Raw genomic sequence first — 16,451 nt, 5'->3', positions numbered from 1 at the left:
ATTCACTCAATGCTGGGATCACTAACATGATTACAATCACCATGTGTACAAATCAAAGTAATTGAATCACTATCTGAATTCACTGCTGTAATTTACCATCATCTGAACTTTTATCTTTCTCATCTTTTCACTTTTGCTTCAAGATTTTACAGTTTTATTTTATATGACCTGCCTTACCACAATAGAAACACTTCACTTTATCTCTAGACTTGGATCTATGTTTAGACTTACCACGATCTTTTGAGTGCTGACCTCTGTCGATGTTTTTACCTCTGTTCTTTGTGACCAGAGCTTGATTCTCAGGGTCTGCATTTTTTTGCCTTACTTTTTCATTAAGCATATTGTCTTTTACCATTTCCAATGTCACCTTATAATTAGGAGCTGAATTAAGAACAGTCACAATTAGAGTATTTCAACTATCTGGCAATGAACCCAAAAGAAATAACGTCTTCATTTCATCATCTATATTAAGCTCCATAGTAGTCATCCGATTAAATATATCTTAAAAATTACTCAAGTGCTCTGTAACAGATCTTTAATCCATGTACTGTAAAGTTATAAACTTTTTAACAAGCATAACTTTATTCATACCTATTTTTTTCTCATACAATGCTGTCAATTTTTTTCAAACAATGTGAGTATCTGACTCCTATGCTACATGATGGAACACGCTAATATCAACCCATTTTTTTATTGTAGCCAGCGTTTTTCTACCTAGCTTCTTCTAGCTTTCATATTTCATATCTGCTGGTTTAGTCGAATCACTCAATACTGACTCATACAAATCTTCACAGTATAGATGATCTTTCATCATAGGCTTCCAAATTGAATAATTCGATGCTATCAATTTTATCATGAAACCTGTATCACCCTTCATGATCTCAAACAGAATTTACTTCTATCCTGGGTAGCTTCTGTATCGATGTCTCAAAATAACCCTCGTTTTGATACCACTTGTTGTGCCTGAAACAATAATCACAACAATACAGAAACAATAGACAACAATCAATAATCAAAAAACGTAAAAAAAATAAAGCACACCAAGATTTACGTGAAAAACCCTCAGTGTAGAGGAAAAAAACTACGGACCACCAGAAAAATCTTCACTATCAAATAATAGGTATACAAAGTTCTTCTCTAGCTAAAACTAGAGCTAATCAACAACTAGAGAAATAATTGGAGAAATTTTACCAAATAAGTGATTCAACAAATACACCCTAAATTTGTTCCTAAAGAGCTTCAAACCTGATCTTCACCGTTCAAAATGTAGAACTCTGAATCATAAACCTCTTGACAAAGTTCCAACTCAATCGGATCACGGATCGACTTCCGTTCAACCAACTCTCCCTTTTCCTTTTTCTCTCTGCTTTTTCTAGCTTTTCTTCTTTCTTTACTTGGTTTTCGATACCCCCTTAAAACAAACCCACATCTTTTTTATTAAGTAGTTAGGTCTTTGTGTAAAATGAAATATCAAGGCCTATGACCTTTACTTGGTCCAAAACCACTTACATGGGGCTGGATCCTATTTTCCTAACAAATACATGGAAAAAAAGTATTTCTCACTGAAAATGAATCATGTAAAACGAGTTAATTTTTGCTTGGAAAAATAAGTAATTCCAATAATTTCAAAGAATATGTATTTATATCAATCACAAATTCACAATCAGAAGCAGTCACAACAAAGTATTACAAACAAAGCTGAAAGTCATAGAGACTTAGCACTAGCCACTCATGACAAACTGCATTAAGCACTACTACGATGGAGTTGCAGGAAGCCCATCCTTACTCGAAATGTACACCAATAATTTCTGTTTAACGTTTTTTATTTCATTTTTATAAGTTAAAATCGTCTGGTTTTATTTTGGTAATGTAAACATGTCTTTAGCATGCATCATACAATGAACCTGGTGATAAGTATTTCTTAATGAATATGCATATATGCATTGACCTTTGAATCTTCTTAAGATTTGAATCTAAACCTTTCAAAATTAACAAAGTTAATGTGTTGTCCCATAATACATGAAAATCAAAATCTTATTTATGATAAAATTTCTATTTTTCTCACACAATGCCCTTTGAATATTCTTAAGATTTATGAAAAATTTAATTAAATAAACTCTTCGTATCATGCAACTAGGATTTCAAGAAATTTGGGTAGTGACATATCATTTAAAATTGTCATATAAGTGAATAATTAATTGGATCATGTTTTTATTTATATGGTGAATTTGTCAACTTTAAGCTGCAAATTAACCTAATACTAATATGGTGATATCAGTACATCACATCTTAATTTTTTATAGCTAATGTAATAAAAATTATCTATATATAATAGATGTAGAACAATTCAATTAACGCCAGAATCAAGAATGCTTACAAAAAAAAGGAAGCGGGAATCAAGATTTTTCTAGCTTTATCAGGTTTATGCCGAAAATGAAGTGCCAGAACAATACACATCATGTTCATTTTGTTTATTTCGAGGCAAATCATGAAACATATATATAGAGCATAGATTATATGTAATCGGCTTGTCTGAACTCAAAATAATATAAGTTACTGTAATTGGAGGACATATAATAATTAGTCTGGCAACTAGAACACCAATTTATTTTTTATGGAAAAGCTAATTTACATGATCAACAGCCATATAACATTGTTATTTTAATGGCTAAGAGCACTTGAGAGACCTCTTAAAAATTTATAGGAAACAGCAAGAACAGTAAGTACTAATTTATAGGGGAAGCTAAGCGCAACCCTTTGAACGTGCTATATATTCATGCAACTGGATAGGAAGATTTCTTGGCGATGCCACAGAGACCTTTTTTGGAAGCAACATCTCTCTTAATCCTCATGTATCCACTTTCACCCCAGGATTTGCCCCATGAGTTCTTGATTAACCAGTATTTGGTACCATCTTCACTTTTCCCATACCCAACAATGGCAACAGCATGGTTCAAAGAAGTTCCACATGGTCCTGTGAAAACCCCTCCTGAATAAAATTGAAATTCAGGTCCCTTGCTATTAAGGCACACAGAGACAGGTTGCTGGCTCGCAGCCTTTAGTAGTGCTTCTTCATCTTTATGAGGTACATCTTCGTAGCCGTTGATCTGCACAGCTCTGACAGCTGCTTTCCGATGGCTGCAATTCCCATCCTTTGACGTGTATGGGTATTTTGTTTCCTTGGCGAGACCATGGTTTTTTACAATGTATTCAAAAGCATCATCCATCCAACCACCGTAGCAGCCTTGAGTTTTATGGATCCTGGCGCAATCCACCAGTTGCTGCTCAGAGAGTGAGAACAACTGACCAGTTTTAATCTTTATGACACCTTCCACAGCTGCGACAGCTGAGAATGCCCAGCAACTTCCTGCATAGACAAGCAAAAACAAGTTTAAACATCGTTAAAACAATTAATAACTTGTACAGCTAATTTGATTTCTTACCACAAGCACCTTGGTCCTTAATTTGGGTGACAGCCCCTTTCTTCCTCCAGTCAATGCTAGCTGGAACATTGGTCAGGTTTTCATATTTAAATCTTTTAGTTTTGAATGAAATTTTGCTAGGAAATATCTTGTATCCAGCATAGTACGCTAGGAATTCTTCATTAGTTAAGTCCGCATATTCATTGGTGCTTAACTTATAAGTTTGATTCCCCATGTTATTGAAGTTTTCTATGTATTCCAAGTTCTTTTTGAATATCTCAAAACGCATATTCTCCTCTTCCTTCATCTCATAGGTGCGTCCATGCTGAACCATCCATTGCTTGTATTTCTCAGCAAGGATAGTTTCATCCAAGATGCGGGACGAGGCAGATGCCAGAGCCCCGGAAACAATCAACATGAAAATGAGAAACTTATTTTTGAGTGCGAAAGTCATTGCTCAGGCCACAGAGTTTTGCTATAAAGAGAGTACCTGTTCAAATGGCTTTTTATTACACCCTCTGAAGAAGTGAACGAGCAAAGCATACGAGCTATCTATTTATAGATGATCCGGTAGCTAGCATCCTCTTATTGGCCAAAAAAAAGTAGTAGTAATTATCTTTCCAACGCAAATTTAATTGAATGATGATGACGATGATGATGAGAGGGTTTACTCCAGACCAGTTCAAGGAGGTGACAATGTTGGGCTAAAAAGCCCCAATTCAATCACACCAACGAAAGCATAATCGAACAATCAATTAAACACACAAGAAATAATAATTTAATGTGGTTCGGTCTAACCGATCTACGTCCACGGACGGAAAAAAAGATCTACTAGTTGTAGAGAATTACAAACATACATCAAAATAATCTCACTCAACAATCAATACCCATAGACCCTTTCAATCTCCTCTAGTTCTATGAAGTATTCTTAACCCAAACAAACACAAATCCTTGTGCACCCTTTCAACACAAACAAATACATACTTATATATACCCATTTATCATACTTATGTGAACCCTCTCAATCTTCTGAAGTCCACTCCCAAACATTCAAACATACACACCCATAAGACGTAAATCCTCAGTGCTCCTATGGGGTGTCTATCCCACAAAATCTTATAACTCTTTTATAACTTTTTCTCATACTTAATCTTGTAAAGACTTCATCTATTTATAGCCATACAAACTTACCTATTAAGAATCCCTTTCCTCTTAAAATTTTTTTTTTGCAAGTCTTTTTGTCCATCAAGTAATATATGATAAATCTCAAACAAATCTCCTACGGGATTTGAGTCATTATTCCTAACAATCTCCATCTTGACTTAAATTTCATCAATCATTTATTTTCATGCTAGACATGCTTGGCTCCACCTGCAAAGAAAGTCTCACACTTATATTCTTTTCTCTTGTGTGTCTTCACGCTTTATGCAAATCAATCATCAATCTTCAAAACATAAACTCAAATTCTTCTCTTGAATCGGCTTCTTCTAAGCTTGCCTCTTCCCATGTCTCGAACCATGTTCTGATACCACTTCTTAACCTTTAGCTCTTTTCAATTCTCGAACCTTCAACTCTGATACCACTTGTTGGGGATCACCACAACTATGATACCACTTGTTAGAAAATCAACATAGCTCTGATATCACTTATTGGGCCAAAAAGCCTTCAATCTAATCACGTCAACGAGAGCGAAATTAAATAATTAATCAATCACACAAGAGATAATAATTTAACGTGGTTTGATCCAATTGACCTACATCCACGGATGAGAAATAAGATCCACTAGTTGTAGAGAATTACAAACATACAAATCAAATCATCAACCTCACTCAACAATCAATACTTATAAGATACTCTCAATCTTTTGTAGTCCTATGGAGTGTTCTCAATCTAAATAAACACATACACATGTGCACTATTTCAACACAATCAAACACATACTATATGCACACATATATCATACCTATGTGGACCCTCTCAGTCTCCTCTAGTCCACTCTCAAACATTCAAACACACACCCTTATAGAACGTAAATCTCCAATACTCCTATAGGGTGTTTATTACACAAAACTTTATAACTCTTTTACATCTATTTCTCACACCTAACCCTGTAAAGACTTCATCTATTTATAGCCATACAAATTTGCTTATTAAGAATCCATTATCTCTTAGAATTCTTCTCCTGCAAGTCAAACTTACCTATTAAGAATCATCTGTCTCTTAGAATTCTTCTTTTGCAAGTCTTCTTGTCCATCAAGTAATATCTGACAAATCCTAAACAAATCTCTAACAATCTCAAATAAATCTCTTATGAAATTTGAGTCATTATTTCTAATAGACAAAACTGTTGATTTAACTTCCCCATACGGGTGTAAAATTTTCAAGAGAAAGCTTATAAGTACATCAAATTCAGGCCCACAAAACCAAATTTAATTGCATTTTTTTTTTATAAAAGAGGTTCTTACAAGATAAGAAAAATGTTGCATGACTTGATATTTAAATTTTAAATTTGTTAAATATTAGTTTGAATAAAATTATATAAATAAATTAAATTAAATTTAAGTTTATTTTAACTTTGTTGTGACTCATTCTTGTATTATTATTAATAGGATGATTTTAAAAGTAGAATGTCAAAAAAACTTATAAAGGCTTTTTTCTTCGCTAAGGATAGTTATAATATGACGTTATTTGATTTATTTAAGTGGAATATTTTTTTGTAAAAAAAAAAACTAGGAATAGTACTAATTAATGTAGAGCTGGTTAATTGAAGAAATACGTAAAAAAATAAATGTAAATAAGTATGTTAAGATGCTTTTAATATATAAGATTAATATAAGATATGATAATATAAGATATATAGGATTAAATTAGATGATATCATCCTCTCTCATAAAGGAGTATGATAGGATGATTTTTCTATCTTTTATAATATTTGTTACGTGTAGGATTAAGAGTAGGATAAAATAATCTTTTAATAGTCAAAATTACTCTTTTTTTTAAATAAAAATAATTTAAATTTATAATTCTTTATATAAATGTAATTAAAAATATTTTTAACTAAAAGAAATAGATATTCTAAAATAATTCTATAGATAAGACTAAAATTTATTTTTTTAAAAAATATTATTAACTAATTTCATTTTATTTTCTTTTCACTAGTTTCATTTTATTTTCTTTCTTTTTAATTTGTTTTCTTTCTTTTTTATAATTTAAATTTAAAATAATTTATGTGATAGAGAACTAGAATTATTTTTAAAAAAAATATTTTTAAAAAATAGTTTTTTTGAAAAAATTATCAAAAATATAATTTTATCTATTTTCTTTCCTTTTTATTTTTCTCTCCTTTTCTTTTATTCTCCCTTTGGACAAGAGGATGAAAAAAAAAAAAAAAGAAAAATGAGAGAAAAGAGAAGACCAAAAAGAAAAATGAAAAAAAGAAGAAAAATGATACTATTTAAATTTAATAATTCAAAATTTACTAATTAAAAATATTTAATTTAGAATAATTTTTATGGTTAAGAATTAAATTAAATTTTTAAAAAATAATTTAAATAATGACACTTTTCATCTTATTAAATGTTTAAGTTCATTAAAAAATGTTTGTCTAATTTTAAATTTAAGTTTTAGAAGTAAAATAAATAATTTATAAGAATTTATGATTTAATCCCATAATATTGAAGTAAGCATTTCTTTTTGGGAGAATTAAGTCATCCTATATTAAGAGAATCACTACTCCTTTTTATAATCCAATCTTTCTTATTATATGTGTATCAAACAAAAAATTAAATGATAATTATCATATCTTATCTATAATACTATGTGCCAACATAAACTTACTCTTCTATATATTTATTATGTATAAAATAATGCAATAAAAGACCTAAGCATGAACTGATTACTTGGGCACTTATGCTTCTACTATTTGAATTATAGTATTTAATTAGGAATCTTGGAATATAGAAATCGGACAATGTATCAAAATCAGATGCTCCAAGACAAATTTGACCGTAAGTGTCATCCAGAAGTTCCAAAGTTTTTTACACTATTACACCTTTGAACGTCAAACTTTTGACGGCATACCGTTGGTCCCCCAAACGATGATGGGATATGTCGGATTTTCAGATGAATCAATCCCGCGCATGGAACGTTTTCACAATTATGCCAATTTTCCCTTGGCTAATTAAGCGGCTTCAGGGCTCACTGTTTCATAAGCTTAAACAGTAATGAAAAACAACGTAAGATCGATTTTCTGTTTTGGCCCAAGATCAATTACTGCAGAACCTTGAATATGGTAATCTATGCTCGGAAATTTCTAATGGCTTGGCTGCCAATGTTGTGCAGGGACGATTCCTTCTTGGTGGCATCCAGCTTTGGAAGTTGTGGGAGTTCCTCTACATCTATTGCTATCAAATTATACAATTCATCCAAGTGGGAAAAGAAGGGGCTAAGTATATAATAAAAGAACAAAATACTAGCTCCCTGTATCTACTCATCAAGCATGAAAATAGGAAACAGAAACATGAATCTTTGGAAGGCATTAACATATATAAGTATGCAATAGAAGAAATAACAACTTATTGAATGAGCAACAAAAGTTAAAACAGTTCAGTCAGATGAGCATTAGATTGTTAATTTGCGTAACAGATTCCAGAGCTAGTCAAAACTAGAAATTACGGAAACAAAAGACTTATTGAAGCCGAAAAGTTTGAACAAACTCTAGGGTATTGACGTGATATAAGCCAATCAGAGAAAACAAATACAAGTAGTACGTGTAAAGCGACATGGACGACCCAACCCTTTCTTTTTTCTTTTAGTTTTGGCTGTATCCCTGTTAAAGAACACGTGGGTCTGACTAAGAATATTATTGACTGCATTAGAATCCAGAGGCCAATCTCGGCTTTCTTATCTTTTATGTGGTATTCTGGCCCTTCTTCCACACATAATAGATCATCTATACGGTACATACTATACAGATAGTGAGGCTTTGTCCAGAGTGCGTGATGAATGCTTTACCTTCAACAATTAAATGTTTAAGAGACTGAGACTTTTGACAGTACTTGAACGTTTGTCAATTTTTTTAATTTATATTTTATCTTTGTTATAATTAAAATTATCATAAATTAAATTAAAACTAAAAATTTAATATTCTATTAATATATCATCCACTCGATGAATTATGAGCTATATATTATTAATGCTCTAGCTCTATTCATATTCAATAGTATACCTGAAAGGTTAACGGTCAAGGAAATTGTCATCACATCACAATATTAATACAGCAAACACGCGATGTTGGCTTTAGCATTTGTCTTTCTAATAGAGTCATGCAATATGCAAGATCGTCAAACTTTTTTTTTTTTGTATTACTCATACTATAATCATGTTCTATATTTATTATTCTTTCCGTCTCCAAATATTTGTTATGAATTAGTTTTTATAAAATTTTAAAAAATTATTTTAATATATTTAATATTAAAATTTAAAATTTTATGATTTTTATGTAAAAAAATTAAAAAAATTTAAAATATAAGAAAATAAAAATTTTTTATATTTAAAAAAAGATATAATTTTGAAACATAAAAAAAAAAAAAAAGATAAAGAAAATAGGATAAAAAAAGTATTATAATTAGAACATCTATCTTTTCAACTTGAAACAGTGTAAAATTCTCCCATTTTCCTTTATTTGAACATGCTAAAATTAATTCAAATGAAAGTCACTTTCAGTCTTTCATCAGTTCATGATACGCTGGTTAGTTTTTTTCTTGAATCTTGCTGTTACAGTATAGCTGCTACGCCCTTGGGTATCCTCTACAGTCTACCCCCGTATCTAGCAAGCATAAGGAACGGCAGAATTCTTTTCCTCTGTCAAGTCTCGTAATTCATTAGTGCTCATCATCTAATTATACACGTTTGGTTCCTCTTGTTCAATTATTCACCAATTCCAGGCTGCCCTTGAATTAGCCTCAAACATATTATTTTCATAGTTGCGTCCACTCATATCCATTGCTTATATCTCTCATCTCATCGATGGATAATGATAGCCTAATTCAATGAGCGGGACAAGTCAAGGGTAATCCACTAATATGATAAATAATATTATATATTAAAATAATGTAAAAGATTTACTTTATTTTCAAAAGCACACTAGAAGCCTTTTTTACAAAAGAATTACAAAATTAATGCTGACTTGATTTACTTTATATATTAAAATAATGTAAAAGATTTACTTTATTTTCAAAAGCACACTAGAATTTTTTTATAACAGAATTATGAAAATAATGCTGACTTGATTCATTTATCGAAAATAAAATTACACATTTAAAAATTATTTATTGTTCATAATATAAATCTTTAAATAACGATACAAGAGATTCTTTGGAGAGTTTGCTTCTCTATGCTGATATCTCTTTTTTTCTTTTATTCTCTATATGACTTATCACATATTCTATCACATAAATAAGATTTTTTTTTACTTTTGATTTGGATGAACATATTCATTATTTTTTTTTTCTTTTGATCGAATTCCATCCATTAAGAGAGTAAGAAAATTATAGCAGTTTTTCTTTTTGTTTGATTTCAAAATCAAAACTAATAACTGCCTTGGACAATTTCCTTACCCTATGCACCCATTTTTGGATAGCATGATCCAATATCTCCCACTCGCACAAAATGGATGACAAACTTTCATGATCAAGAGAATGTTTTCTCAACTTTTTGTAACAGGTTTATATAAGAAAATAAATTATAAGATCAGCATATTTTAAGAGCTTAGTTGCTTTATACGATAGATCGATGCATATAGTAGCTTAAAGTCGCATCTAATCATTTATATAACTGTTAGGTATGTATAATAACTTTCAAATATAAGTAGAATAAGTATGCAGTATCTTAAATCTATTTGGTTACATTTCAAGTTTCTTATTATCTTTTTTTTTTAATGAAATTGCATAATATGCTTGTGTATTTATAATTATGTTTGATGTCTCAAACATAATTGGCCGGTGTGTGAATAAAAGCAAATGTGACACTAGAATGATCTTCTCTTTGTTTAAAATCTTTCCATTTCAATTCAATTGTTATATGGATATGTCCTATTAGATCAAATCATCTATGATCATTGGCAACATTCCAAGATAACTAATATTAAACTGAAACTTTCAAAAACAATCGATAGTCCTTAGGAGTACTAAATCTGAAATCTTCTGATCTCAAGGGTTTCACACAATAAGAAGTAAAAATCTATTCTTTTATTACCCTTATTGGTCGAACAATGCACATATCGTATGAAACACATGCTATTATATTACTCTCTTTTTTACATGGAATGTATGTCTTTATCATTAGATATCAATACCGTACATGTGATAGTTTAGATACTCCTAATATCTAACTTGAATCCATAACTCTATTTGATTTCATTAATCAATTGGACATTCACTTGGCATTTAAGATATGATATTTTTTATTGAAAAGTTACGAAAATGATACTGATTTGATTCACTGATCGGGGATAAGATCACATATTCAAAATTTATTCACTATTTATAATACAAGTCCTTAAACACCGATACAAGAAATTTTTTGTAGAGTTTCTATCTTTATGTTGATCTCTCTTTTCTTCTCTCATTCTCTGTGTGATTCATCCTATAATCTTATACATGAACGAGATTTTTTTTATTCTTGATTTGAATGAACATATTATTTTTTCTTCACGACCGAATTTCATAATTAATTCGTGAGAGAAAAAAATACAACAAGAATATATTTTCCATTATTTTTTCTCGTGACCGAATTCCATCCATTAAGAATAAAAAACTTACTACAGTTTTTCTTTTTGTTTGATTTAAAAATAAAACTAATAACTGCCTTGGGCAGTGTCCTTATCTATCCACCCATTTTATCCAACAGCACAATAATCAAAATGGCAATGAGGAGTTTTGATTCTGAGAAGGAATCAAAGAAAGGCAATAATTGATAAAAGACTATTGGTGAAGACGTCCCTCTATCAGTGATTTTTAGTCTCTTTGTAAAAGGAATATTCCTAGTAACAAAGCTGGCTTGGTATCGAAGCTGAGATTACTGCACTTCTTGGATAAAATTTCCCTTGCAACATAAATTTCAGTATCTATGAACCGGAACTATCATCATAACTCGCTCGATAAATTTTTGACAGACAATCAATTTGACCTTTATTCTGTCAGGTATGATGTTTGTTTAAGTGGCCAGAGGTTAATCTGCTATCAAATTCAAGAAAGATTAAATCATACTTGATACACAAAATATGACAAAATAAAATAAAATTATATTATATTATAAATAAAATTATATTAAATAAAATTATTTTATTTTATATTTGATATATGTAAAAATTAAAATAAAATAATTTATTTATTTGTTAAAATTATTTTTTCTCAAATTTTATATAATTTAAATTATTGATATAATTTTTAAGGATATAATTGAACATATAAATTTAATCTCATAAATTAAAAATATTTTTTTTATTTGGAGAGAATTAAATAATTTTATATAAAAAATATATTAATTCTCTTTATAATTTATATATCTTTCTTTATGTAAAAATTAAACATAATATAAAATAATTATTATTTTATTCTATCAATAATTTTATGCATTAAATATGATTTTAAGTTGCTGTAGTATATCACTTTCGTTGCCTCCATCTTGAATAGCAAAAAAAAACGAGAGTCCCCACACACCTCAACATCTGTGTAGACTTGGGAATTTGCCTTTTACCACTCTACATTGCAAGAAAATTCAACTATAATAATAGTATATGATGTCTTGAGAGAATAATATACAACCGTTAAACGAAAGCATTGATTAAATGAAGAATAAAAGGAAAAGCCTTTACTCATATGATGTACCGTAGATAATGACATTAGTGCTATACATGCATCATTTGTAGTAAGAAGGCCAGATATGTATGATGTATTATCTATCATTTTCCCTAGTAAACAACTAATGGTCGGAGATGCCAATCTTGTACTCACATTAGTGGCTTTCCCTCCCCACATTGGTGGTGCTAAAATCAAGGCAGAGGGGGTCATGGCCCCCCTAACATTTTTAAAATCTTGTATTCAGATATGATTTTAATCTTGTAGATTCCTCAAATAGAAAAAGATGCCCTCCTCAAAAAAAAATTTTGTGATTAAACAAGCTTAAATTTTAAGATAAAAAAAATTAAGTCTCAAATCTTAATCAATATGTAAAATGTATTAATATTTAATAGTTTAATCCTCTTTTAAAAACTAAAAAATAAATAGCTTTATTATTTTATATAATGAAATAAATTAATTGATTTTAATTTTCTTTAAATTATTCTTTATATATGTTACTGATTTAAATTTTTGCATTAGATAATGTTAAAAAATTAGTTATATATTTATTTGATTATTACATCTTATAAAAATATCATAACTTCACTTCCTTGTTGTTTTATTCTTTAAATAAATATTATTGTATAAAATATTACTTAAAATTTAAAATAAATAAATAATTAATAAATTTTAAGTTTTGTTTATTATTTTACGAATACTGTCATATATAAAATGTAACATTTCACACATGTTTTTGATAACTTTTAATAAAATAATAAAATATTATATATTAAATAAAAAATTTTAATTATACATATATTTTTTTATTTTGGTCCCCTCTAAATTGAAATCTTGGTTTTGCCACTGCTTCCCTATGAAACTGTTATACACTCCCAGTTGCGCTATCTTCTGAATAATGAAACTTCTATTACCTATGCTTTCTTCCTTTATTTTTATAGACTATACTAAATTAATTAAGGTTATTATAGTCTTTTAAAAAAACCTATAAGATGAAGTATTAAGAAAAGTCTAATTACTTCCATGTGTATAATGGTAGTAGAATGCTGTGTAATTTCTCTTGCTGCCTATTATATATATAACCTGATCAAAGCAAGATTAATTATATGATGGTTTGTTTTGATGAGCAGCTAATAATACGAGTCATATATTAGGAAGCTTGGAAGTTGGAACATAGTGAACCATGAATGTATCAAAATTAGGTTCTGTAAGACAAATTTGACAATTAGCTATCATACAACTAGTTTATTAGGACTGAGTTTACCTACCGAATGAATCAAAATTTTATCCGTATTCGTCCTTTGGCTTTAGCGATGAAAAAGGCATGATGCGGCTGTGCTCGTCTTTTTTTTTTTTCTTTTAATTTTATTTAATTGCCTTCCATACCAAACATATATAATGATTTTATAATTAATTTTATCGATTGATTTTAAATTAAATATTTATTTTAAAATTTAACAATTCGTCATTTAAGTTGTCTCAATGACAAAAAGAAACTCCTAAATTGTTTGATAACGCTTTTGTTTTTTGTTTTTTATTTTTGTTTTTAGTTTATTTAAAAATTGAAAATAAAAATATATTTGATAAGTTATTTTTGTTTTTAAAAATTAAAAATAAAATTTTGAAAAATTTTAAAAATTATTAAAAACAAAAAATAATGTTTTTAATATTTTGAAATAATTTCAACACTAATACTGCATGGAAACTGTTCACCCATTCGACTATAATGCAGATACAGTTCAAAATTTTTGTTTTTGGCCAGATTCAAATTTCTTCCATTTAGAATATAAAAGTTTTAATTACTTTTTTTTTACATGTTTTTATTTTTACATTTTTAAAATAAAAACATTTTATTTAAACACATTTTTAAATTCAATAAATTAAAAATAAAATAAAACAAAAATTTTAAAAACATAAAACATAAAATATAAAATAATACCAAACAACCCCTCAAATATATATATAAAAAACAAAGGACTCCGCATGTATGTTTTGACTTTTGCAATCCTTTCCAATGTGTGCAGCTGATTGAAATAACATGAAAATAAAGTCCATTGAAGATTTTATTTTCTTAATAAAATTTTAAGACTTTTCATGGCCTTACTGGCTCTCCTCTTGTCTTCTAACGTTCGGTACCTGCATTTAAGCTCAAGACCAAGGATAATGGGCTGGTAGGCAATAGAAAAAAAAAAAAAAAGGACTTTTCGTGGCGGTTCAAATAAATGGGAAAAAACACATGTATCGCCCCACTAGTCTAAGATTTGAAAGCGTAAAATGATATGGATCGCCCCACTAAGGTCCGCTATGATTGGACCCTGATTTTAGCTTGGACTTGGGCTTATAGGGAACAAGAAATTGGTTAATAGAAAGAGGTGAACATGACATGGAATTGAGAAGATGTCAATATTCCCGGAACAAGTCTAGCTACTCATGCAACAGGATAAGAAGCCTCTATGGCAATACCACAAATATTTATGGCAGATATTAAAAAAAAATAGAATATATGTGGAATAATGTTTGCAGATAATCGAAGCAAGAGCTGGATAATTTTTTTTCCTTTTTATTATTGTTTACAGTCAATATTATCTAAATGAAAGGGGAAAAATAAAAATTAATTGAATTTGTAAAATTTAAATACGTTTATAAGATTTAATTTTAAATTATGCTATCAGTAATTTTTTGATAAATAATTTATAAATTTAATATAAATTTTCTCTAAAATTTATAATTTATCTGGATTTGGATTGAAAAATCCTTCTCTCACCCTAAACTTTTACATTAAAAAAAAAAACACTTTGCGCCACTTGAATCCTAACTAACGCTCTCTTATTTTTGGTCCAATTAACATTAAATCAAAGTGTATATATCGAATGAATATACGATGCGATTGGGCAGTAAATTAAATATTTAATCAAATAAATTCAAAAAGTGTTTGACCACTAGGCGGGATTGGACTTGGGAGAGTACTCTTTTTGACTTGCTTGAGTCTTGTTGCAACTTACGCCTTATCTTTTTCATGCTAGGTAGTTGGCCAAATAGAGCGGTAGAATCAAGTTTCAGTGATCTTCCGAGAAAATATGATTTATGTAGGTTTCTCAAATCTCATATCATTTCGGAAAACTTCAAGAATTTGGTGCTTGACTGGGTTCGAACCTAGAAAATTTTTAACTATTGTCCAGGATTATAATTAACTAATGAAATGGATTGGGATCTTCACCTTTTTTTGTCATTTTCAGGCATTTTTTACTTCAATTTCATTTAAAGGAAGAAAAAACAACCTCAAAGATCAATATATATCTTGCATCACATAGCATATGTTTAATCGTCTTTTAAATAGATACCTTGACAACCCAACGCCAAGCAAGATCTAATTATAAGGACTTTAAAACCATAAGGTGAGAATATTTCTTCCATCGGCCAAACTGATGCCAAATTAATTTTTTCCATATGGTCAAATATTACAAAATTGCTGCCAAGGGCTCAAGGGAGGGCAAATGGAAGCCACGGTCCCTCAAAACTTTTTAACCTTTTATAAAATTGTAACAAATCTTACTAGATATTATGCCTCCTCTTTCTTGAATGTATTATTTGCCCTCTTTTTTAATTTTCCTAGCTTCCACTCTTATTGCTGCAAATAAAACAGATAAAAAGACAAAGTTCATCTGTACATATAGGATTTCTTTGTAAAGATTAAGGCACCTGAAATCCTTTTACTCTAGAAAAAAAAATGTGTCCTTCAGTCCTTACATGACATCACCATTCACCAAACAACAGATTTCAACTAAAAAAAAATTACCTAAAAGACGGAAATTAAAGGAAATGAGCACGTAATTCAAAATCAAGATTGCAGCCTTATTATTATGTTCTTACGAATTAACATGAAGTGCCAGTGAATATGATTACACCACCCAGCTTTCTTCATCTAATTGTTAAAAGCCAGGAAGTCTGAACATATTTTTATAGGTTATCTTATTCTTAGACCACTATGATTCAGTAAATTAAAGATTGAGAATGCCAATGTATTGTTCACTTCATTAATTACATGGACTGCCATATAGCATTGATATTTTCATAGCTAATGGTACTTGAGGTCTCAAATATATGATCACATCAAGGAAACGTGTTAAACTTTTAACGGAACCCGGGAAGATAATTATAGGAACGTGCCTGC

At 29.4% G+C, this 16,451-nt stretch overlaps 1 protein-coding gene across 1 annotated transcript; it reads right to left on the bottom strand.

The window, feature by feature from the left end:
- Positions 1-2,580: 2,580 nt before the first annotated feature.
- LOC111318709 (senescence-specific cysteine protease SAG12-like) lies at positions 2,581-3,948 on the bottom strand. Its single transcript, XM_022921582.2, has 2 exons — positions 3,444-3,948; positions 2,581-3,367 (listed from the first exon to the last, which is right to left on the bottom strand). Exons 1-2 carry the CDS (start codon positions 3,874-3,876, stop codon positions 2,775-2,777), a joined length of 1,026 nt encoding a protein of 341 aa, XP_022777317.1. The 5' UTR covers positions 3,877-3,948; the 3' UTR covers positions 2,581-2,774.
- Between the last annotated feature and the right edge of the window lie 12,503 nt (positions 3,949-16,451).

This window comes from Durio zibethinus, chromosome 26 (genome assembly GCF_047325235.1).
Source record: "Durio zibethinus cultivar Kanyao isolate XHJ-2024 chromosome 26, ASM4732523v1, whole genome shotgun sequence".
NCBI classification, from domain to species: domain Eukaryota; kingdom Viridiplantae; phylum Streptophyta; class Magnoliopsida; order Malvales; family Malvaceae; genus Durio; species Durio zibethinus.
This window is presented reverse-complemented; position numbering and strand designations above follow the sequence as displayed.